We start from the raw sequence: 26,370 nt of genomic DNA, 5'->3' as shown, positions 1-26,370 counted from the left end.
AACAGCTTTTTCCTCAAGAGGCAAGGAGCAGAAAGCAGTGGCAATACATGGGCAGGAAAGGGGGGCCAGACTAAGTGGAGCTCAGACTAAGTAACACTAGAGGGGTTGACTCAAGCAAGCCACCCGCATGAGGGAATAGCAAGGGAGCCATACACTGTGCAGTCCTACAGCTCCCCAGAATCTTTGGAGCACCCAAGTCCAAAGAACTGCACAACAGTGAGAAGCCCTGTGTGTTCTATGTATGCATTACTCATTCATTTTATCCATAAAATTACATGAACGCCAATTCACACAACCAGTGCTGGAAGAGCACTCACCATCAGGATGTTTATGATCATGTTCAGATCAAATGGATGGAAACCACAAAATCCCCATGCTTTCATAAAATATCTGAGCTTAGATCTTTAAGACATAGATGAGCTCTTTCAACATCAGAGAAGCTGCAACTGTGCATCTCAGCTAAGGAATTTACCCCAGGAATCTGTTGAAAGAGGGACTATTTCAATGTCAAATTACAGCTGAGTTGCATAATAATGGCTTTGAAAAGTTCTTTCTAAACAGCACTAGGTTACAAACAACTACCCGATTAAAGTCTTGTCATCCAGTGCTTCAGATTAGTACCGTGCTCTCAGAAAAGTAGTAGAGCATCTGCAACACGTAGGATGACAAATCTAAAATATGATCAGCCTTTTGAGCCCTGGGCAATGGAGATTGTATCACAGTTTTCTAAACTTGTCCAATTTTGCTTTGCCAGGCAATAAATAGAAGAAAGACTGCAGACACTTTCAGCTCCCTACAGAAACTCCAAGAGCTTCCATTTGTAACCATAAGCAAGAATTAGCTGCCGAAGTTTATCTGATAAATGAATAAAAATACTAGCCAAAAACTTCACCTATTTAGCACTCAGTCCAAAATTACATGAATGAAAGTAACCATGGAGCAACTGTTAGCACAGTACAGCATTCACCATGCAAAAACGGCCTGCACTTCAAAGAGGTTGACCTCAGTTGACTTCAATGAAGTTTCTCTATAAATTTAAATGAAGGTATGGGAGAGCATCATCACAGTCACTGTACTCTCCATTTCACTGCTGTGCAGTAACTGACTAGAAAACCAGGACATAAAGCTTACAGAGAATCCAAAAGAAGTTGTAAGGGTGATATAACAGTGCTATATCAGTGAGACAGACTCCAAAGAGAAACACAGGAAAAACATAATGATTAAAAATAACTGAAGACCGTGTATCCCAGTGTGGCATACAAACAACAGACTGATCATCAACAGAATGAGACAGCTGGAGTATTTGGCCCTTCTCTAACAGGCCTACATGGAAACTGTTTCATTTAATGCACTCTGGCTGCTGTAACTCTACATTAAAATTACCACAATTACACTGTTAAAAAATCTCACATGAGTTTTAGGCTTGGAAAGGCAAGTGAGGGTCATGGAAGAAGACAGAAACACACATTTATCTGGTCACAGCCTGCACCATCAATCACAGCTCTTTTACTAACAGATTATCTCGATAACTATTGCTAAGGGCAGAATGCCTTGGAGATGACTAGCACAGCACAGCTGGCAGAGGTGCAGACTCTCCAAGGTTGCTTCAGCTTCACAGCAGCCCAGCAAATCCAGTTTCTCCCAGATTCATACAAGCATTTTGATGTGAGATGATTATATGATAGAAAACAATGTGGTATCATTTATGACAGACAATAATGTGGCATGTGATGATGGGATTTTACTGGAAAAACGAAGAGCCCCAGCTCACTAAGCCTCTTCCACGTTTACGGGAAGAACTTTGCAAAATATTCTAATTTGAAAGCAATGTGAAGCTGAAACATCTTCCAGCTGGACCTCAGTCATCATCTCTGCAGTTTCTGGCACGGATAATGGAGTATTCAGTAAAACAGCTAAATCATCCCATTTGTTACATGACATGTACCATGTCCAATTTACATCAGAATTCAAAACAGCTAATCTGTTCAGGAAAGACAAGGTGCTCTATCACAGTGTTTTGAGAACTGGACTCCACGGAGAAGGAGGATTAAGCCACCAGCATTCCCTCCGCTCCACACTTGGGATCCTACCTGAAGAGCCACACCTGCCTTTTTTTAACTACTCAGGCACTGGGTCATGCTGCCCTGATGCTGTATCTAATAATACTGATTTGAGAAATATTGCTCCATCTCCTCTCTTACATGGTCTGACACACTGTGAAATAGTGACTGATCCAGCTCCATACTTACTGACATACAACCATCACCTGCTCTCCACTCACTTCAAGCAGAGCTGGAAACATCTAAGTAACAATTTGCTTCCTGAGTGATCAACTGAAACTCGAAGACAAGACTACTGGGGGATAATTAACTCTCCCTCAAAAAAAAAAAAAAAAAAAAAAAAAAAAAAAAAAAAAAAAAAAAAGGAGGGCTTTAAAATGATTTATTCATTACCCAGCTCTCTGACTACGGGGAAGGCCCATGCCAACCTAGAGCTAGCTGTCCTGTTGTAGTGCAGAAATAAACAAGAAACTCATTCTCCCCAAACTGAAATGAGATGCTTAGATGGACAATAGAGAAAAACAGACAAACACTTTTGTATAACCACAGAGTTTTACTTTTCAGTCACTTTTGGCATTAGTTGTAACAAGGTTTTATTACATATCTACAGAATCAGAGTGACTAAGTTGCTATCCCATCTCTAACTCGCCTTAAGATGCAAAAGAAAAAATACTTTTCAAGAGAAATATCCAGTTAGAAGAGCTCAGAATTACCTAAATGTGATGTAGAACAGGTCCAGAGATCAAGACGGTGCACAACAAACCCTCCCCAGCAGGTCCAGCTGCCCCTCAGGCCGTGGACTGTAGGAAGCTCCCATCAGAAGCCCACACCTGCAAGATCCTGCTTGGAAAGTCATCCTGGTTGCAGAGATTCCACAGCAATATGCTGGGCACGTTACTTTACTTTCTAGTCTGCTTTGGGCTTTCAAAGTAGACACAGTAGGTGTCCACAACTCCTTCAACTGTCTCACTTCTTCTGTTTTTCTCATTTTCTCATTTACCTCCCTTTGCAGAAGGTCAGATTTCCCACACAATTTAACTATCACCTTTTATTTAAAGCCAAACTGAAATAATTTAAGTCAGATATCTGAGAGCTTCACAGGCTCCAGAAAAGCATTCTGACTGGCTTCTCAACAAACAAATAAAAACAGAGGTGGGCCTGAATTCAAGCTGTCTCTGAGCATTTCTATGCTGGGAAGACGACTTCATTCCCATCAAGAACATGTGATGACTGTCTTACTCTCTTCCATGGAGCACTGAGAAACTGTGGTGTGGAGACAGGGAGATACGAGCAGAAACTAGAAAAGATTTCAAGACAAGCCTTCAAGCTGGTCTCTGTCATAACAAACAATATCAAATCCCAGAGACAAAGGCACATGATCTTTCAGAACCCCAACTCTGTGGCCAAATCTCTACAGACTTTGGATTCCCAGGGACTCTGCTGCCAGGAATCACCAACACTTCTTTAGGGCAGGAGATTGCATTTATGCTCCTCGTCTTAAGAATTTGATAAAGAAAAATAAACTGAACTGATTTAGGGGAAATTTCCACCTGTTCTACTCTGTCCCTCACTCTAAGGATTTACAAGCGCAGTAAGAATTCTTGCTTTGCTACAGCAGATTTCTTTCTATTTAATTTCAAAATTGTGAATGCAACTTCTCTTACAGACACGAAAGATAATTTACACGGTTTTCTTAGATTCTCTCAAGACAAAGATGCTATTGTTCCCTGATCCTTGCCTTCACTTTACTCTCACCTTTCCTGTTGACAATAACAAGTGTTTTCTTCTCGATGTCAGGTGAAAAATACCACAGAGACAGCAGAGATGAAGTAACAGTATTTAAATATCTCAAGTGTATTTAGTAGAACAGACTGGAATACTGAAACCATATGGCACATATGACAGGAAATACTGGTGTCCACAAACACAGCAGAAGCAATCGTCTCAGACATCTCTTAATACTATGATAGTTTCTTAAATTTGCACAAAGCCTAGCATGGTTTCCCCGATTGGATTCATAAAGCCACATCAATTTTGGTCTGATTAAAGACTCACTAGAAACCACAAGAAGCAAAACAATGTTAAGTTTACTATGACTGCCACATTCCTTTGAATGCTAGTACAGAAGATGAATGAAGTCCACATGCTTCTCTGCACACAGAATAAAGCTCTGGTTAATATTAGGAATATGTACCCCCTTATAGAAGTGATTTTTGGTTATAACAGAATGGATCATTATGTTCCAGTCCAGCATCTGTCTTGAAATAAACGGGCTGATATTTCATTTATTAAACTGTACATTAATATTACAAAGTTAAACAAAGACTTTTTCATGATGTCACTGGACATCAAAGAGCAACCACTTTTGATTTAAAGTACCTAAAGATATATATGCGTGTATATATATATATATATAAATTTTTTTTTTTTTTGCACAAAAAAGTCAGCTCTCTAAACAATGTAAATTAGCCATAACAGTTCATCAGTGTCCTCATCAGTAAAACAATGATGCTGTTCAAGCTACCTATAAGCATCTAGAGAAGGTAAAATATTCACAGAATGATAGAATCATAAAATGGCCTGGGTTGAAAAAGACCACAATGTTCATCTAGTTTCAACCCCACTTCCATGTGCAAGGTCACCAACCAGAGACCAACCTGCCCAGAGCCACATCCAGCCTGGTCTTGAATGCCTTCAGGAACGGGGCATCAACCTCATTCAACAAATATAAATAATATAAATAAATCAACAATAAAGACAACAACAACAAAACCACCAACCAAAATCCACCACTTTGCAAAGAAAATCTAACACAGCAGTGACCAAATTATTTCTAGCTTTGAAGTAGATGTAAATCTATACAATAAGCTCACTCTTACAGGCACCTGGTTTGCATGGTATGAAAGTGCTACTTCAAGACTGAGGTCTAGCACTACTCATATAAATTATGCAGATGTGATACACAAAACTATGAGAGTTTCTATAAGGCTGGAGATAAAACTATTTTGGCTTGTCTTTAAGCAAGCTTGACAGCTTATAAGAATTATATTGACCTGGTATTCCCCCCCACACTGCCTGTACTGAATGAAGTGATTTGGAATAAGACTGTTAAAGAACAGTACAAAACAACAAAGTTCTGTGTTTATGCACAGATGAGAAATTTTGCATTCTTTTCCCACTGCCCTGCCATAGTGCCCAAAAATAATAATCTGCAGAGAGCAAGCATATAGTTCCCATGAGCTGGAAGAGACCATTCTGATTTTATTTTACTGAACCCAAGATTTCTTCTCATCTGAAGAAAGACGCTTACCAGAGCAAAGTCCTGTTTTCACTTAGGCTGACAAACCAGAGACAGAATTTATTCAGTAGGTCAAAGCCCCAAGCAAAAATTTGTGGTCACTGTCCCTTGCTGTATCAACTGCCATGACCGAAAAGAGTTTTGTTCTATCATATCTGATTGTCTTTCAAACATTTTATGCAGTATTAGATTGTCTCTGGGCCTCCTTTTTACTAGACTAAACAAGCCCAGCTTCCTCAGCCTGTCTTCAGGGGACATGTGTTCTATGGCCCCAACTATCTTGGTACCCCTCCAGTTTTCAGTAAGCAACATTCATTGTTCAAAGGAAAATGAAGTATCCTTTGTATCTACAGCAATAGCACAACACTGAAAGAGTTAAAAATAGTGCAGATATTCATCATTTGTGTGGAAAATCTGTGCTCTGAAGGGCTGCCCAATTTTCAGTAATTATAACAACTTTTTTGATGTTAAAAGAATGTATGCACAGACCATACATTTCCTTCTAGGACCAAAAGAAACATGTTTTTCTGGTGAAGCTTAATCAAAACAGCATTTTCTCTGTACATTCCTGATGGCTCTATAGCAAAAGGAAATTAATTTTTCTTTAACCAGCAACTGGGACTGAAGGGAGACCAGGAACTGTACTGCATACGGTCATTTTGAGGTAGTCATCCCAGAAGTCCTGAAAGGCCTCTGAGGTTAATCTTGCTGTTAGGTAGCTCTGTAAACTGTATCTATTTACATTTTTACACCTCTCAATGCTTCATGACAAGGCTGTGATAAAGAGAATGTGAATCTTTGTATCTTGAAAAGCATGGAAAAAAGCTGACAAGCCTATTTCCAGTACAACTCAATGATGTTTGAAAGGATCAAGATCTCCTGCATGTAGACAGAGAATTATGCTTGCCCTGATACATCGGAATCATTTACCCTTCATTTAATCTCTTTAATAACAGCACTGAATGCTCTTGCACAAGGCACATATTCAACAATGCATGCTCTGAACTCATCAACGCGTCGTGAATCCATGTACTGCAACAGCTTCTTACCTACAATGTCTTCATAGGCATTTTCTTCTAAAGTGCTCTTAGATCCAAATTTATGCTGGCTCTCAGTCCCATTTTCAGTTGGGGAGGACGGGTACAATGACTGCAGACTTGACGCATCCTCAAACTCAAAGGATTTTCTAAAGTTTAAAACAAGAAGTAATTTGTAAATAGAATACAAAATGACTCAAACATTTATCTGAGCAGTTAAGAAATGCATATAAACTGACTAAAAAATAAACTGCACATCATGCCTCAAGAGGTCTTGTAGAGGACCCTCAAGTCCTGTAGTGACAGCAGTCTTCAGTATAGCAAACTATGACACTTTTATGAGATTGGAAGTATTGTTTTCCCCATTATACAAAGAAGGAGAAAATACGGAGAAAGTATGTGACATTTTTCAAAGGTTACAGAGTAAGTCAGCTACACAGCCCTCAGATTATACGTTTCTTTGTCATTGCCAGAAGCCCAAGAAAAACGCGTCTCTCTCTCCTCAAGAAATAGACACTTTGCTGGACAGCTTTCCTCCACTGGTTGCCCTAGGAGATGTAAAACTTAGTTTGAAAACACTTGCATGTCTTGAACCTTCATATATCTCCCCATGTAAAGGACAGAGTAATAATGCCAAAGGCGGAGTCAAGTGTTGAAAAAAGGCACCTAATTCCCTTGCATAGCCTGCGTCAAGCACTGGCAGTCAAGCACAAAGTATGGAGGAGATAAATGCAATCTGGGGTGGATGAATAACCCTGGCTGATGCTTGGGTTCTGAAGATTTGGGCTTTCTGTAACATTACATCATCCCACCACTCTTCTCCCACTCATTGTCAGTAAGATCTCCAGCCTCTGGGGAACATCCACCTCACATGAATATGAAATGTGGAAGCTATCCAGGTACCAGGTCCTCAGAATACAAAGTGGTTCTTTACTATCAGGCCAGTAAGGTAGACTTCTTCCATTTTATTGTGAAGTTAAATCAACCACCAGAAAATCTGCTTTCAGCTGAATTATTAGAAGAATGTATATCCACAGTCCCCTCTCATGACATTCCAGCTTAAGAAAGCTACACATATGTTCCAAGGAAATTAATACCTACTCTGTAAGATGTCAAACTGATTTACAAGAATCAACAGATACACATGATAGCACCACCCATTCTAAAACTTATACTCCTCTAACCACAGCTTAAATTGATAAACATCATTTCTGCTTTGGGCTCATGCCTATCAGCACCATCCAGGACCAAGAGCCCATTGCTGAACTGTGTTGCCCCATTTCCTAATAAAATTAGAAGAAGCTTGGTCTGCAGAACAGCAGGAACAAACACGAACTACACCTCTTCCCAAATAAAGTTTGCAAAATTTCAGCTCAAAAATGGCTTGCAACAAAATACTGAGGTTCTTAGATTACTTGCATGGCCCCAAATTCAGTGTGAACATGTACTCAAAGATTGACTTTGTTAGCTTAGACCTAAGTCAGATGGGTATCCTGTGGCAAGAATAATCTCTCATGATCCATTCCTCCCTTCACTCACCACACAGACCACTTTACACATACTGCTTTATGACTTGTCCCATAGCTTTCCAATAAAGACTGTTATTTATATCTGAACATTGAAAAAGCATTGTTTGTCTTCTGTACTTTGCCTATGCTGTGCTGAACAAAATGAGGTCAGCTTTATTTCACAAATTCTCATTAAAACCTAGATTTGTTTGCTCTGAGATTATTGCCAGGACTCCAAGATAAGTGCTGTGAATCAAATCAAAGCTTGGCTTCCCACATTTTACCCATTCCCTTTCTCAGAGACAAAAAAAAAAAAAAACAAAAAAAAAAACAAAAAACAAACCCACAACAAAAAACCACCACCAGCAGAACTGTCTAATCCATTTCAGAAACAGGTGTTTCTTTAAAGAAGAGGATCTGAAGGCTACTCTTCCTGCCACAGCACACTTCAGGTCAGGTTGTGCTGACATCAACTTCTAATCAACTGAGACACCATCAGGCTCCAGATACAGAATTCCTAGTGTTGCTCTGAAATGTTGTCTAGTAGCTACTTACAAAGCTCATCCCTAGACTTCAGCTGTACATTGCACACATTCACAGACAGCTGAACACGTTCAAAATGCAGTAGTTTGAATGTTTATCAACAATTCCTACAGTTTTCTAAATGGAGAGCAGAATGAGTTTCACCGTTTCCAAAAAGCCAATGGAAATCATGTAATTAAAGCAAGTCAAACTCCACAGGCTACTGTGGAAACATTGCCATATACTCTGCTCATTATTAACTCAAGAATAATCAATGCTAAAATATGGCTTTTTCAACATTAATCCTCTACAGATGCCGATAGTAACTTAGGACAATATTTCTAAGCACTGAATTAAACAACATTACCACTATCGCATAAAACTGACACAACTGCTCTGGTAGCAAGCTTTGGAAACACAAATCTGTTGCAAACATGTTTTGCACTGAGCAGACAGACAGGACTATAACAGATGAGTTATGGTCCCGCTACAAGGGGATAATGAAATTAAGCTCCATTAAAATTTCGTGTAAGGGCATTTGTGCCAAAATGACCTAAAGTATTTTCCAGGGATTGAGGAACACGGGTTGGAGAACTCCACAAGTGTGGCTATGCAAAGAGAATTTCACCCATGCGCCCCATCCATGCAGTCCAGCAGAAAAAAAGCACACAGTACCCAGCACTTCTCAGGTGAAAAGCACTCTATCAGGGGGAGAATCTGAACTGTTGTTACTAAAAAAAACAACACCCCAAAAACAACAAACAAACCACAGCGACTAATTTGAAGATCAAGCAGAAGACATTTCCTTGAGTTTTACCTATTCTGGGATTTTCTGTGAAAGCGTGACTCTTTCTTCTGCCGTCTGGTCACAGGGGGTGCGGGAGTGGACGGGAGGGGAGGAGGAGCAGCAGGTGTAGGAGATGGAGGTAGGCCATTGCTTGGTTTGCTTTTGTGGTTTTTGTCTGCTTCGTACTCAAAGGTGCGTTTGGGCTTGGGGACAGGATTCACCACGGCATTTGCTGAGCTTTCAAGCAGCAGTTTAGGGTCGGCAGAGTTTGCAGTAACTCCCTGCTTTGTCTTACTGCTTATCTCAGCCTCAGTAGGTGTTTCTGGTTCACTCCCCCCTTTGCTATTACTTAGGTTTTCACTCAGTCCTTCCACTGCACTCAGAGACTTTTTCCTCCCTTTATCAACACTGTAACAACTGCTTGGCAACTGGGGGAGGCCCCTGCCAGGCTGCTCTTTTAGTGCTTGCTCTATCTTCTGTATTCTGTTGAGCACAGCAGAGGACTCTTTCCTCATGTGGCCCTTGAGAAAAGTGGCAGAAGGAAGGTCGCTCCTGCCTGATCTCTTCTCTACCCGATGGCAGGATTCCCTGTCCAGCAGTTCCTCCTCTTCTGTTTCTGGGTAAGAGCACTCAGAAAATGTTCGGCTCATTCTTCTGAACCCTTTGAAATCAAACGTCTTGTCGCTGCAAGGAGAGGTCAGCACACTAGGGCAGCTCTCACTGCCCGACCTCTCCCCAGCATCCCTCTTGTCCACACACGTGTTCATCCTGGGAGACGGCTCCCGACGACACTCCCATTCTGTGATCTTCTGCCTGATGTCCAGCACCTGGGAGCGGACGCTTGTCCGGCTCAGGGATAGGTTCCTCAGGTTCACAGCAGTGCCTAGGGACAGAGTGCTCCGGGCCAGAGGATGGCTCCCTATTGCATCCCCATCCTGAGCCTCCTTTGGGCTCTCCTTTTGGTCCTCCGCCTTGAACACAGACAGCCTTTTATCCAAGGCTCCCACACTGACAGCTTTGAGAGGGTGGCTGGGAGAGTCAGTGTCTGATGGGCTGGTAGAGGTGCTGTGCAGTGCGGATGCACGGCTGCTCCAGTCCTTGAGGCGCAGCCGGGAGCCAGAGGCCTTGGTGAGCCGTGTGGAGTGGCAAGAGTCCTCGCTGTCACTGAGAGGGTAGGCTGGGCTTCTTGGCGGGGACAAAAGAGGCGGTGGAGAGACTGACTGACACCTAGAAGCAGAAAGAAATAAAACATCAAGTCCTTAGGGAAACTACAGCTGTGTGCCAAGCTTCTTTTGGCTGCAGGCAAAGCAGGGGTTGTTCGCACACCACAAGACTACCCCAAGGGCACCAGATACCCATCAGCCACAGAGTCTGGAAAGGGAGAAACAGTACTTAGCTGAAGTCAGTGACAAGCTGAGCATTCAGCATGTTCAAAGCCAGTTTTCTCACCTCTATTTGACCCCCAACTTCTCCAGTTTTCCTGAGTTTAAACACAAAAGAAATATTCTCATAGCAAACTACTGCCTTGAATGCATCTACCAGCTCCAACAGGACAGTTTCCTGGCCTCCCAAATTAAGGATTCCCTCTGCATGAAAAGGAGATCATCGGGGAGAAGATTCCCACTGATGTAATTGTTAAGGCTGCCCAACAAGCAGAAGAGTTTACACACTGGCTGATTGGGTGAACCAGTTAAAAAGCTGTCAGTTTTTGATTCATAATATCTGAAGCAAAGGATCCTTGTGGTCAGCAACAGCATTCTTGCCACAGCATTTCAAATCCCCTATGTATACAGTAAATTAAATAAGACTGGAAAAAAGAAGATACGTTTTGTCTTTAGTCTGATGTTGTTGCAAATGGATTAAGTTCTCCTTATCAAAGAGAACAGAAGGAACTCTATCAAAAGAATATTACAGACTGAAAAACACAGGCTAATCTTCCCACATTCCACACTGAAGAACAGTAACTGTACAGAAAGCTCTCAATGTTACCTTGGAAAAAACCCTCAGAAAAAATATTTGCAATGATTTGCAAAATTAGCCATTGTTACTTGGGTGTTGTATGTTGCTACAAAGACTTTAAAAACAAAAAAAGACAAAAGGAAACTGAACAACCCATTAATCAACTGGCTCATTAGTGATGAGCCAGCAATAAAAAGCAACAAAAGGCCAAAATCATGTCAAAAAAGGGGAATTTTTACTGCTCTGCCACAATGCACCTATACAACCATAGCAGAAATAATCACGGCTCCTTTGACATTCTGCCCTAGAAACCTCTCTGTTTCAAGAAGTAAAGAAAGAAAAGGAAGGATCACAGTGCACTGTCTTGCATAGGCAGCCAAGTTTGAGTTCTACAAAGACCGTACACATCAAGTTGGGTTTTTGTTGTTTTGGGTTTTTTGCACATTTGCGTCTTATAAAATATCTTGCAGATGTAAAATCCAAGTGGAATAATTTTTTATTTTTATTTTTTACCAAAAGAAGCCACAGGAGCAAATATCAGTTTTAGCAAAGGAAGAAAAGTCGCAGAAGATCCCTGCTGCTGGGTGGTTTTCCCCCAGCAGCCAGTGGATACCCACAAATACAGGTGCCAACCACTATGCATGACTCTAATGGTGCAGAGCACCAACGTAATTCCTGAGAACATACTTCGAGTTGGGATACTTTCTTCTCCTTGAAAAACACAGCCCCAAACCAAATCATTAGGTTTCATCCCAGTTTCCTACAGTGGGTGATACCTTGCAATCAAATCTCAGAAGTATCAGAGAAAAAGGAAAGTTCTGATTAGAGGAAGACAATGATGAAATTATCACAAATGGTACTTTTCTCTTTTTCAGTCTTGGGAAATCAAGTCTTTTTTGCACAGAAGTTTCTCTTCCTTCCTCATTTTGAAAAAAATAAGCATACATTCTTACAGAAAACACAGATCTCACACCAAAGATGAGGGGAAATATTTCACTAACAATTACTTCAAGCTCAGTGAAAACTTTTCTTCGTGTTAGGTCAGAAAGGTTGCATATCAGAATACATTCTTTGCATTTTGGGTCCTAGAAGTTCAATTTCCTGTCATTCTATGAAGCTTCAGATAGGTGCCCTAAGATATCTTAGAAGATCAAAAGCAGGTGACAGAGGATGCAGTTTTGTCTGGTTGTCACAGCACAGTTTGCAGAGAATTACCTAGAATTACCTTGGCCTACAGTCCTTTGCACAGCACCTGACTGTGCAACTTAAATCAGCCTCATCAGACCTGGAGGGCTGTAATGACTCATTTTTCCCATCTGTCTTGTCTAGATCTCTTCAGTTTAACACCATGATTATCAAATGTGTATTACACTTAGTACTTCTCTAGCTTAGACTCTAGATCACATTCTCCTTACATCTGTATGTCACGTACACCTGCCTTAGAGCTGCACTGACATTTGCCTCAACAATACAAGGATTTTGAAGTGGAAATGCATTCCACATACAAAGAGCACAGCCTATACTCCATCCTCTGAAGTCACATTAGCTAAATCCACTGTTAGGATTCTAAGGGACAGGAGAGACCTTGCAAAGAGGCTACACAGAATTCTTCAGCACACATTAACACTTCTTCCCTCTGCAGCATGGGAAAATTGACATCCAAAATAATTATGCTCTTTGAGATTTAAAAAACATTAGACTGTATTAACATCTGTATTAACAACAGGAATAAAACACAAGCCAACAGAGAGCAAATCAGAAACAGGATAGCAGAAGCAAAGAACCTACCAACGATCTTCTCTCTGATTCTGTGTCACTATAAAGAACATACTGTACGTATTTCTGTCACTTTTCCATATCTGGGAAGTTGTGACCATCTCCAGTCACCTTTATGACACATTTTCCTATCATTATTAATATTATTTCCTACTTACACTGTGGTTTAAAGGTGCCAATAAAACCAGGAGTTCAATCTGTGGATAACTCAGAAACTGTTTCTGCAACATCTCTACTACAAAAACACATAAAATCTTGCACCTAAATACATACAACTTCTCCAAGGAAATGTACAAAGTCTCTTCTTCTAAGATACAGCTTATTAACCATTCCAGGGTAAGTCTATATGAATGCAACACACTTATCCCCGTATAAGAAAACAGCCTTGTGAAGGAGGTACCTTACTTCAACTCCATTTCACCTTAAGGGTTATGGAGCATAGCCCCTATTTATTAGATTCACACTTTCCATCTTAGGCTCCTGTCTTACTTATGACTCACCAAGCAAACTTCTTTGCGTGACGAACAGACTATCAACACATGACATTTATCTAATTGTTCATAAATTCCAAGGTGTCTTGTCTGTGCTGAGGTGTTACAATTTGTTGTTTTGACTGCTGTGGCTTTGTTTCTCCACTTTACAATTTTACTTAAAAAGACAATGGAAAACAAAACAAAACAAGAATAATGTTTACAAATGCTTTATGCAGAATATCTGGACTCCCCAAAATAGCAAGCAGTGAACACAAGACCCATAAAAACATTCTGCCATTCATTTGTAGACCAGACTCCTGGACTCTGTTTGATGTTGCTCATCCAACATTGCTTTTAATTGAATACCACTGCTCTTTCATTCAGAATACTTATATTCCTGACAGAAATAAGAAGACCATCTCTCATCTTTCCAGTTGTTTTCACTGTTGGGAAGAGGTTGTTAACTTGTCAGGAGAGGAGCAAGGCAGAAAAGGAAGGTTTGCATGACCTGCAGAAGTTGCACAATGTTTCTACTTAGAAAACACAAGCCACTTTTCTAACTCCTAGGCTTCTAGTGAAGTGGCAGCACTTCATGCTTGATCTTGAACCCCTGAAGGCAGTTAAACTCCCACTCACTTCCTTTGCACACGTTTGGGAATGCAGAGCAAAAGGCCCTTTTAAGACATGCCTGATGTCAAGTACTTGGGATACAATAGCTAACATCTTGTTTCACATCATGTTATTTTGTAAACTTCAGTCATTCAAGGTAGAAGAAACAGGAATAATTCAACTAGAAAGAAAAGCAAAACCTTGTCTCTTTGGCTTCAGGCATGCCACTGAAGGACAGTGGCAAGTACCAAGAAAATAATTCCAAAAGACAGACAGCAAATGATAAAATGTTCCTTCCTCCAAGTAACCTACTTCTCTTAGAACACTATTCTCTCAAGGGCAAAACAGTTCCACAGCCTTTTAAATGGATATTATTGGACGAAACAAATAACTTGTAATCTTTCATAGACAGTTTGTTAAGCAAAATGCTTTTATTGAAGTTTTCTGCATACAGAATGACGCCTGCAGTACCTTACAAGTATGTCATTACGTACACTGTCAAAACATCATGGATAAACAGCATAACAAACAAATGCAGATTTCTTAACAAGTTCACTTGAGTAAAACCTTCCTCTAAGCAATGATATTTGAGACTATCCGCATTTCACAAAACACACTGGAATGCATTGCTCCAGTTCCCCAAGTGATACATGTACTCCTCCTGAGATGAGCAGCACTCCAACTGCTTGTCAGTCAATAGGCACAGTGAATTGTCACAAACACCTGTCAACACGGCCCACCACGACATGTAAACAGGTCATGAACAAACCCTGAGCTGCCTTCACAATGGGACTCACTGCTGCACAGCAAAGGGAGCAGACAGAACCTGAGATTTCCATCTCTCCAGAGCATGCTTAATTTTGCTGCTGTGAATCGTTCTGTAGCACTTGGAGATCTAAATATATATGAGCTTAAAGTTTCAGTTCAACCTCTTCACTTTCTTTTTTTTCCTCACTCAAACATAGATAAAATGTTGCTCTATAAGAACTGTGATTCGCAAAACCCCCTCTCAAATAGAGATATATCTTCCAGCATGCGCGTTGAAGATTATTTTCTCTAGTACGGGCTAGTATCATCAGCCATCTACTTTCACTAGTATGATGGATTACAGTGGAACTCTATCTTATTCACAACATCAAGAGAATCACTCGCTGCACTGCTTTGAGGTAATCTGCACCCTAACCATCACAGAACAGAAAATGAAAATGCTGAACTAATACGCTCTTTGTGAGGTCCCTAAGCAAGGCTGACTTGAACTAAAAATACGGGTGGTAGAAAAAGAATAGTTTTGGGGGCCATAAGTATCCAAGTCCTCACACCATATCTCAACTCCAAAGTTGGGAAGTCTCCAGTTTAAAACAGGACACCAGTCTTTTCCTGCCTGCATGTTGTGGGTGCTAACTGTTGGCTGTGTGAAAGATAATTTATAGAAAATTTAATTCTTGAAGACTCTGAAAGCGGGCAGCACACAAGCAGTAACCAAAAGCAGAGAGCCTGACCTTTCGATCCAGTTAAATTGGTGTACAGCTCCTCCCCCCTTCCACTGCCAAACATTAACTCTAGAAAAGGGAAGAAACGAGTGGCAAACACAGCATAGGCTTTACAACTCCCATAACATCATTAGCTAGCTTTTATCAAGAGGAGGCTGCAAGAACGGTGGCTATAAAGATGCCTTTATACTTCTTCTGGATGTCAGAGTAAGGTGAATAAAAAGAGTTTGCATTTGTTGAGGATTTTGTTTCCATGATCCACGCAGGTTTTATAAACACTAATAAAAATCTTAAGCTGCACTTCTGACATGGGATTAAAAGTGACTGGAGGGTGGATAAGTGACTTCCTTGAGGAAGTAATTCACACCATTCTAGCCCTCCTGAAGTGTCAGGAATGACCGCACTGATCATCCTGTGCTGAAGGAAGACAAGTCAGCAGAAGCTTCTCAGCACTCTTTTAGTTCTGCAAATCCCACTGATTGTGCTTAAATCAAAACTTACAAAATGCTCACAGTTTTTCACTCTCTCTACTCCAGGTAATTTCCTGCTACAAAAAGGTCAATCCTGTGAGAGCTCATTTACTGAAGGATGAACAAGGAATGTGTTGACAGAAAGATAATGGGTCTTTCCGCGCTCCTGTTGATGAGATGCCATCATTTCATAGGAACACGGAAGTCTGGCAAGCTGAAAGTCACCCAGCACTGTTTATATTCCTCAGGACTTCCTCCTCCTTTTGCTGGGAAGATGTTGCTTTATTAGTATATTATTTAGTTTTTCTGCTTATCCCTGATTTTCCACAGAGCTTGGCATCCTTTTAACAAAACTGTCTAATGTACATCAAAGTATGCACGTTAGTTTGTGTATTTAGCAGATTTGGTTGCCACACAAGAGAAGAGACTTTTCATTTCCATAACAAGCATTTAAAGATATCTGAAACAAAAGCAACAGATGTTTCTCCTTGTGTGAACAGCAAAACTCAAAAACAACAACAAAGTCACTTAATTTATCCAGTAACTGAGTTTCAGAGAATACTTCTCAAGAAAAAAATGTGAATAAATCTATTTTTATTCATTATAACGTGACCAACAAAAAAAAAGAAAAAAACCCAAATTAGAATCAGCTCAATTCTGACTGCTTTCTGTACAGCCTCACTGCTCCAAGGGCACTGTTGCCAGGACATCATTCAGCAAACAAACAGAAAAGCCCTCTGCTTTCAGAGACATATGATTGCACACGGCAACAAGCTCATGATGATATTCCATACTTTTACACAAATAAGACATGGAAGAACTGCTACAGTACAAAAAGATGTCAGTCAGGCCTCTGTAGGTGTAAAGCAGTAGAGTAACTCAAAGGCTAAAAAAACACCACGACTTTGAAGAAAAGTTGAGGGACACTTGACAAAAACAATTAATATTTTTCTCTGCATACAAGGACTGGGAATAACTGGGAAGTCAGACTGGACTAACTGGGTGCTTAGCACAAGGGTTAACTGTGCAACCATCACAAATATGTGGCATGAAATGCCTTTGCTGAATAGCCAAGACAACCCAAGAGGAACCCATGTATTGATGATCCTTTGAATTTTGACATTCTCTTTCCAAAGATAAATGGCTGTCTAGGCTTGGGCATTTTCCCTTTATGCTGCACTACAGATAAATCAAATATTTCTTTAGATTAATTCTTCCAGGAGCAGAAAGGGATGCCAGGATGAGTATTACTGCTGCTCATCGTAACTGAGGACCATGGGAACATAAAGTCCAGCCAAAAGGGACTTTCCTGGACTACTGAGTCTAAATAGAACCCATTTTGTTAGACAGCAAGCCTTTCTGCTAGAATATATTCTGTACATTGGCATAGTACACACTCTTAACGTAATTCTCTATATATGTCAAGTAGGTAACTACAGGAGATAGTTAATTTTCTTAAATCTAAATAAAGATTATGATAAGTAAAGGAGATGAACTTTTCACACTCCATGACAGGCACTCGGCAGTTAGGTGGTTTTTGAACTGATTCAACATGGTAATGAAATAAGAAGTAGAACTTGTCTTTTCTTGCCTCTGGCTTGGAAAGGAAAGTGATGTAAGTGGCAACTTAATAGCCACTCTCCCACCAGATCCCCTGTTATTTTTGAGCTCTCACCAGAAGTACAGCTCAAAATCCCCCAAACCCTGCATAACAGATCATTTCCTCCTTTTACTGCTGACTTAGGGATTGTGACAAAAACAAAATAGAAATTACCTTCCAAACTTAACAGTGAATTTGTATAATAAGATTGTTTGCAAAAGGGTCAGTCTCATGAAAGCATGCTATTGTTAAAAAAAAATCACAGCACTTGGACAGAACACAGCAATAAGATCTGCCAAAGTGTATGAAGATCCAGAAGTGCTTAAAGACAACAACAAAAAAAAATAGAGACAGTTACTGAATGATGGCTGCTAGGACTGCAAATCAATCAAACAAAAAAATAATAAGCGTTATGTGCTGTTTTTAAATGGTATAGTCTCTGTGATCTCAGGTACTTGGTTCACAGGATGGTGGGCCACGCTAGTGAGAGGGCACTGTCCTACATATAAACCCCTTCAAAGCTCTGAATCCTTATGGCTGGTTCCTAGAGAGAAGTGCACAGAAACTCAGCTGGCTGTAGCTGAACTGTATTTTTATGGCTTACAAGCCATGCCTGATTTACACCAGTGATTTTCAGGAGCTGTTCTGCCAAAGCAGATTACGTGAAGTGGCAAACATGCTCTACAGTTGTACCAAAAAAATAATAATTAAAAAAAAAGCATAACAAAAAAATCTTGAAATAAATCAAAGTTGACAAATCAGGTCCTAAATACTCAAATTACATTGGATTTGTAAAGCAAAGACAGCAAGAAAATCTGACTGCAACAAATGACTATAAGATAAAATGTGATCAGTCAACAGGCAGCAGCAGTAGGTATGAGCCTTAGCCAAAAAATTTCTAAGGGTGAAGAAGATCACAGGAAATCATGAAAATACCTGGAGTAAGAGGGCTAGATTCCCCACTTATCTAAATTTATGGCAGTCTTCTGCACTGCTAAATGCAGGCACAGGTGGGTAGTTTTTAGACTCTTCTATGTTTAAGTCTTTTTCACCCCCTATGTTCAGATACTGCCCCAAACACAGGCAATCAGGCACAGAAAGTTCACACATCAGCACTGGACTTTCCATTCCAACGATCAGAATTTGGCTGAAGGTGGGGAAAAAAACCTCAAAAGCAAGAACTGAAATGTCCGGGGCAGCTGTTCTGTCTTTTCTAATCAAGTACAGTGTGGGTTTCCTAACACTGGCCCTCATTTTCTCCTCAAAGTAATGAGAATGGATCAAAGTTGAGAATGGAAGCCTCACTCGCTGCTACTCTTTTCCTTTATCAAGTTCTGATTAATAATATTCGCAATAGATATTTCCACTGTTATGTCTTCACTTTCTCTGATTTTCATGATGTTCCAGAGGCTGTTCAGAGCAATTTAGTCTCACATGCTTTCTTGTGATCTCAGCTTTTTTTTGTTAAAGAGTGGCAAGACAGCAAATAATAAATAGCATTTTCTTAAATCAGGCAGAACACACAAGCTCCTATGTGTCTATTTAAGAACCTTGTTCTTTAGCAGCATGTCTAAACATGACTGCTCCAACTCCCAGTGCATGTGGAAGCTCCTGGCTCTGCTTTTTCAAAGCACAGGTAATTTTAAAACGTGCTTCTTTATCTGGCTGGGAATCTCAAAACATTTAATGCTTTGGAACTCATTCTGTCAGAGCTTTGCAAGTCTTCCATGCTTACATGCACACAACTTGGGAAGGATTAAAAATTGCTTTTATGAATTGTGGTGTTTAATTTTTAACATAATTGAAGCAATTCTGGGTTCAGCAGCTTCTAAGTCTAGAACTGTGGTTTAGAAAAGCTGCTGTAAAATAGGTCCTGTTCTGTTCTGCTCTCACAAGCCAGCAAACCTTACAAGGTCATTCTGTACTTCACTGCAATACTCTATACCCAAAGGGAAAAGAACAGAACTGTAAGCCAGAAAGCCACGAGCCCCACCTGCACACAAATCCAGAATACAGCTAAGCCTGCTTTCCCTACTTTGTTTATAAATTGAGTTTTAGTTCACACAAAACATCATTAAATAGATCTATGAGTAAATATGTGGTAGAGATGGAGAAAAAGAAGGGAGATTAGGACTTCATCTGGTCCTTAACAACTTTTTGCAGTCTCACCCATTCCTGCAAACTGCTTTCAGAGTAAACACAAAAATCTCTTATTTCCTTCTCCACAATGACATACTGTCCTTCCAGACCCACTAATTTAGTTCTGGTCCCCAATTTCTACTGCTGTATCATGCAATGTATAAGTCATCAGGTACCAAACTCCCCTTTGCTGGCTGTGTTACCTCTTTGTTAGGTACTTCATCGTTCCAAGGGGCAGAGATCTGAGTTTGCGAGTCCATTGGTGTCCAGGGAGACCCTTCTGTATAGATTTGCTTTTCTCAGTTTTCAGTTCTCATAAACTAGTTTAACACAGCAAGAAAGCATCCTCGAAAAACAGGTTATAAAACTGAAAGCCATTATCCATATGTCTGTTATGAAACAGACATTCCTAATTTCTGCCATCATTCCAACTATTAATATCACAATTCAGCAAGTCTGAGACATCTGGACCCAGTGAGAAAATACTATGTGCCACGACAGGATAACACCAAATTGTCTGAAAATGTCTGTACTGCTTCTGGAGTTACTGCTCTTCATATGAAATAAAATACAAACTATATTAGAACCTAATCCAGCACATTGGAACCTCCTAAATTATCTCTACGAACCCAGAACGACCTCAGTATCAGCCCTGAGTGCAGTCTGGCTCAACAACCTTGTGAGTCTGCTCCTGGGTTGTGAAGGCAGTTCACAAGTAACACAGAGCCAAACGAAAAGAAGGAGTAACTCTGATTTTAAACTTCATCTAAAGAGTGCTCAGACCTCTGAGGGGCCTCGTATCTGCAATAGCTGGGGGCCATCCTTTCATCATAACAACTGCAGCAACTTCGTGCAAATTTCTGCATAGGCACAAAGCTGAAACAAAGGCACATAATCAGCACACTCCAGATTACATGACTGAGATGGGACATTTTTCCTCACAGGAGCACATTCCATGTTTCAGTTATAAAGATGAAGCAGCATGACAGTTTTCTGTTTGGTAATTTATTGCTCTTACAGTGATAACAGCAACAGTATACCTCAGAAATCACAACTATTACATAAGACCTTATCACTCTCTATAACTACCTGAAAGGATGTTGTGGTGAGGTGGAGACTGGCATCTTCTCCCATGTAACTAGCAATAGGACTTGAGGAAATGGCCTCAAGTTGTGCCAGGGGAGGTGTTCAGGCTGGATACTAGGAAAAATTTCTTTTCTAAAAGAGTGGTCAGGCACTGAAATGGGGCTGCCCAGGGAGGTGGTGGAGTCACCATCTCTGGAGGTGTTCAGTAAACATTTAGATATTGTACTGAGGGATGTGGTTTTGTGGGGAAATATTGATGGTATTTAGACATATTAGTATTTAGACTATACGATCTTGGAGGTCTTTTCTAACCTCAATGATTCTATGACTCTATGAACTGCAAGAACAAAATTAGAAGATATATTCAGCACTTGGAAAAGCAGAAAAGAGCGGAAGCAGTTGGCGAGACATTGCTAACAGTGGTGCAAAGTATGGGAGGAGAAAGGAAGAGCACTTTGTTCTTCCTCAAATACCAGAAAGAACTGCTCAAGTGCTATGCAGCACTTCATAGGTTCAGAAGAAATCTACTCAAAGTCTTCTTTTCCCCAGCACGGTGAGGATACAAGAGGAACAAAGAGCTACAACTACAGGTAAAATAATAAAATACACATTAGGCATTGACCCTGTACTTGTCATGAAAGGAACTAGCTTGTCTCCTGTTCAGGGGCTGCATTCAGCCTCTGCCAGAGGAGTGACTCGAGGCTTCAGAACCCTGGCCTTTCTTATCATCTTAATTTTCCTCTGACCTCATGGAATGCAAAATAAATTCCAACTATGACAGACAAACATGACCCTTGGTACATGCTACAGTGTGCACAGATTCATGCACATTAAGTAAAATGGAATGCTTCTCTTGACTGTGAGAGGGAATTTTCTATCCATTTCAGTGATGTTATTCCTTCATTCAATTTCTTTAAATACTTGTGAACTGGAGTTTGATTTTCTTATGTCAGTGCAAATCAAGAGTTAGAAAGAGAAACTGCAAAAGATGCAAACAGATGCAAAACTCATTATCATGGGAAGATTTAATGCATTGACCCAAAACAAATGCATACTTCTGAAAAAAAAAAAAAAAAAGACAAACACAAAAACACAACCAAGTTTCAAGTCTAAATAAGATATGCACTGAAAATTAAATTAGGTTTCTATATCTGACTTGTTGCTGTATCCTTTGTTCTATTTTCTTTTGTTAAACAAGCCAGGAAAATAAGGAAATATGTTGGGTATACCCGTCACTGAGTGACATATGAAAGACTTTGCCAAAAAAGAGTGGTTGGGTTTTGTTGTTTTTTTAGCTGAACACAATTTTGAAAAATACTTTGATCTATTTCTTCCTCGATCTGTTGGTAGATACACACACAAAAGGAAAGAAAAAGATCCAAACCTATAATTTGCAATGCCTGTTGCTATCGTACTTATCTACATAACAGTCCAGTCCAGGCTAAATATAACTTCACTTTGGCCCTAATTCAGAACAATTTCACTGAATATCAATAGAAGATGATCAGCCAGTATTCAATCACTGCTGCACAGCAATAGTCAAACCCATGATCTAAAGGAAACTCTCCCAGAGATTCAGACGTTAGCTTCTCTTTGCTTTGCTTACTTAGCTTTCAGTACAAATCTCAACAGCAATAAACTTCTGTCAGACAGAGACACTCATAATCACTCTTCACTGTGATCAAGGGTAATACAAGCGTGTACATTACTCACCACGCAGAAACGAGCCTCCCAGACCACATTTCATCACCACACCTACAAGAGCACTGGGAGCTCAAGCTTAAATTTGGAGTCAGGATAATATCTGGGCGATCTGTATTCCCCTTATAAAGATTTTGTTCTCACAAGGCCTTGGCTTCTTATAAAACTGTGGATTTTGCTCTTCTGTTGGCCTATTAGCTTTTATAAGAAGCTGGACAATACTCTATTATTTTTCATATCTTACAAGGGAATTCACATACATTAATAGTCTTAAGAATGAAAATCATTTGCTACCACTGACATGCAACAGGAACATTACACAATAATAAAGAACTGCAAGGTTCCTTAATACAAAACGCATTAGAGTGACTTAGAGCAAGCACACTATTTTTCTTTCTCTCATCCTTCCCATCTGGGGCAGTGCCAAAAAAAGACTCATGTTCCTACAGGAAGATACAGAGATAGCATCAGGCAAAGCAGCAAGAAATGAAAATTATATGGAGCAAATGCAGCAAACCCAACATGTATGTACAAAAGGAGAAAGAAAAAGCAACTAATAATATTTACAAATCCATCAGCAAAAAGTACTTTCTCTCTTAAAGACTATGAACATGAACAACAATCTCCCTGTTACCCAGGGGCTCTCTGAGTATTTGGAGCAACAAACTTAAGTCTACATTCTGACCCTAAGTTACTTCCCTCAGAGCCCTATAGACTTAAGCCCATGATACTGTTATTGTTTCTTGAAAAGCACAAATCCCTGTTATTTATTCAGTGGGAAACAACATCCGAGTTGTCTTTTGCCCAGAAAGTTTCTTACAGCTCAATGAGTAATAACTTGAGTAAAAAAATCAGGTTTAAAAGCCAACACACGCAAGTGCTCCAGCAGCACTACAATTAACACTGGCCGAAGGCATAGGTAGAGGTATATCTTTGTGACTTAAAGAACACCTTAAGCACTTAAAGAGAAATGTGGATTCTCATCAAACTAGACAAGAAACATGCATTTAGCTAGGCAGATCTGTCTGAGAGCACGAGAGGCAGGGGAGGAAGGGAAGAGATGTAGTGCACAATCAGGTTTGAGTTCCAGTGTCCCTTATCCTACACCACAGCTTCAAGCACTGAAATTAAAGACCTTCATAGCACTATCTTTAGCAAGCAGAAAGCTGATGCTGAGTTCCTGCCTGTGAGCAGCCATGTAACTACAAAACCAGGAGAGAGCATTAAGGAATTCACAGCTACAGCACTTTGCGCTCTTTCACTTCAGTTTTTGCTTGCTTCCCCCCACACCTCTGGCAAGCAAACAGCTGTCTCTCACTGTGGTCGCTTAGCACTCCCAGTCAGACTTACTGAGAAGCTCTTCCCTCCGGGAAAAGGTGCAGAATGCAAGGGAGGAATTCCACGTCCAAGTCTGTTCTGTCCTCTGTGCTTCCTGAAAGCTTGCTGCTCCACTTCTCAGGCAGCGAATGACACACAGACTGAGGACGTTTGTCAAACCTCTGTCCCTTTGTGTGTTTAAAGGGAGGAAACTGGCATTAATGTTTAACAAGTCTAACACCAGCAAAGGCTTTCTTTGCTCTCTGACGTGCCGATTTTGATAGGACAGGCGTGAGAAATTTGGCAAGCCAAACATTTCCTTCTGGTTGCCTACAGCTTGGGAAAAAAAAGTTCTGTTTTGCTCTTATTACTCTTTGGTTTGGAAGTTGCAGGGGCCAGTCATTTACAGTTTGTTTCTGAACCCTTAAGCTGAGGTGACCTGGCTGCCTGCTGCTAACAGAATAAGAGGAGCTGTACCAAGCACGCCAAGTCACATGCAGATGGACATGGCTAACAAGCCTGTCCAACCTGAAGACAACGTGGATAACAGTGCTCTCCAGAAAGGAAAGAGAGAGGTTAAAAATCCACATGCAAATGCTTTCAAGTCTCTGCCAACAGTTTGGAAAGGACGCAGGCTATTTGCCATCTCCTCTATTTGCCTATGTTGACATAACGTGGTTTTCTAAATCAGCAGCAAATCAAGGGGATAGAGGTTTCAGCTGAGAGCCATCTGATGGTTCTGCAGTTATTCAACTGCTGGCACTGCCAAGTCTTCCTTCAAGCCTCTGCTGCAGCCCCAAGGCACAGCTGCTTCCCTGGCAAATGTTCCCCTGCACACACACAGGGCTGAGTCAGCTGCAAGCACCTCTTGCTAACAACAAGAGGGTTAACCAAACTACCCATACCTGAGCATTACCAATACCAGACTGTCCCAATCCACTGATGTTCCCCACATGAGCAACCCTGCCTCCAGACAGTATCCACCAGAAAAAAAAAACAACACAAGGCTTTCTGAGGCTTTGCTAGCAGGATCTGTATTACAAAGCATTTATATCCTACTTCAGTAGTTTCTGTTTTCATGCTTCAAGTAGTTGCGCTGTTACCTGGAAAAAGAGATGAGTTCTGAGAAATTATAATGCATAGTTCTAAATACTGGAGCTGGCCCAAATGCAACTAACCTCACTGTAAGGGTTACAAAACATCTGAAGTTTGGAAAAAGTCACATCTAATGAAAAACATAAAGGTGGATGACCCAAAAGTCCTATACATCACCAAAGACAACAGGCACAATTCTGCAACCTCCTTGGCTTTATGCAGAATAAATTAGATGGGATTCTCTCCTACAGAGGGCTGAGCATTACTCTGAGACACTGTGCTGAAAAATTCTCTTGCTCAAAGCATCCTAGGCAGTGTAAACATCTTTTGTATGCATGCATTGTAATAATATGGGTTGCATCTAATTATTTCCATTAGCTCCTGTTTTCCTCCTTGCAAGGAAACAGTTAAAGTTTCATTTCCTTTTAAAGGCCATTTGCTGTTAATATTCCCCTAGTGTGAATCTAGTGGTGATACTCAGTGTGGATATCGTATCAAGCACTTGGCTAATTCATAGTTTCTATACACCATCCTATCCCGGGAATAGTGGAATAGTCATTACAGTTACTCAGAGGACAAAGTCAGTGAAAAGAACATGAGAATGCTACATCAGTTCACTTCTTGCACTGCCTTTTTGGACAAACTGTTTTGTTTTTTTTTCCATCAGGGAAGAAACACAGAGCTCTTCCACTCCTCAGTATTTCACTATGTTCAGATCTTCCTTTTAATCTCACCCTTTACAGGTTCTGTTCTATCTTTGAATTTGCTGTTCTGCTCAAGTGGGAAATTACATTTTAGGATAACTAAATAGCAGGAAAGCTGCTAAAAGAACACAGACTTTCATCTCTAAACTTCCGGCTCAAACCTGGACTGATTACAGCAGAGAACAGAGATTGTTCCCCTAAACCAGTGGCTTTCCAACAGCTTAAGCATAAGCTTAAGACAAGAGGCTCTTAGAGCAGCTCCTAACAAATAGGTATTCATGGAATACAAAATGTCATCAGTAAAGCTCATAATTTGTATCTTTGTCAGTGTATTCATTGAGATCAACATCATCTCCCTTGTCCAGAAACCAATAGATTTTCATTCCTAAGAACAACTTCCTCCAGAAACTATGAAATCTTGGCAGTACACTGTAAAAAATGCTTTGCACACCACTCCTGTGCTGTAACCCCTGTGGACTTCTGTCCAACTTTTATCCCCACTCCAACAAATAAATTAATAAAAAAAAGGCATAGAACTCCTGATCTGATTTTCTAATGCAGCACGGAATGCTTTAGCAAATAACTTGTTTGTTGCTTTTACTCACTACATGTCAGTGCAGTAAGAGCACTAGAAAGAAATCAGAAACACTTCCAAAACCCGGCTGTTGTAATAATTTGCTGCAAAAATATAGAACAGTTTAGTTCAAGCCCTTGCATGACTGAGCACACTTATGCAAAA

General features: G+C 40.4%; 1 protein-coding gene across 8 annotated transcripts in view; it reads right to left on the bottom strand.

Annotated features, from left to right (window-relative positions):
- Positions 1–26,370, bottom strand: part of DENND2B (DENN domain containing 2B) — a 143,470-nt gene that overhangs the window by 44,412 nt on the left and 72,688 nt on the right. For 5 of the 8 annotated variants that reach the window (XM_072337415.1, XM_072337413.1, XM_072337414.1 and 2 more), the window contains 2 exons: positions 9,243–10,439; positions 6,408–6,544 (listed from right to left, as the gene is read on the bottom strand). In XM_072337415.1, coding sequence (XP_072193516.1) covers positions 6,408–6,544; positions 9,243–10,439 — 1,334 coding nt within the window. Of the gene's footprint in view, positions 1–6,407; positions 6,545–9,242; positions 10,440–23,865; positions 23,990–26,370 lie in introns of those variants that run through there. The other 3 variants (XM_072337419.1, XM_072337420.1, XM_072337418.1) reach the window with 2 other exon arrangements.

This window comes from Excalfactoria chinensis, chromosome 5 (genome assembly GCF_039878825.1).
Source record: "Excalfactoria chinensis isolate bCotChi1 chromosome 5, bCotChi1.hap2, whole genome shotgun sequence".
In the NCBI taxonomy this organism is placed as follows: domain Eukaryota; kingdom Metazoa; phylum Chordata; class Aves; order Galliformes; family Phasianidae; genus Excalfactoria; species Excalfactoria chinensis.
The sequence above is the reverse complement of the archived record's forward strand: the minus strand, read 5'-3'. Positions and strand labels throughout refer to the sequence as shown.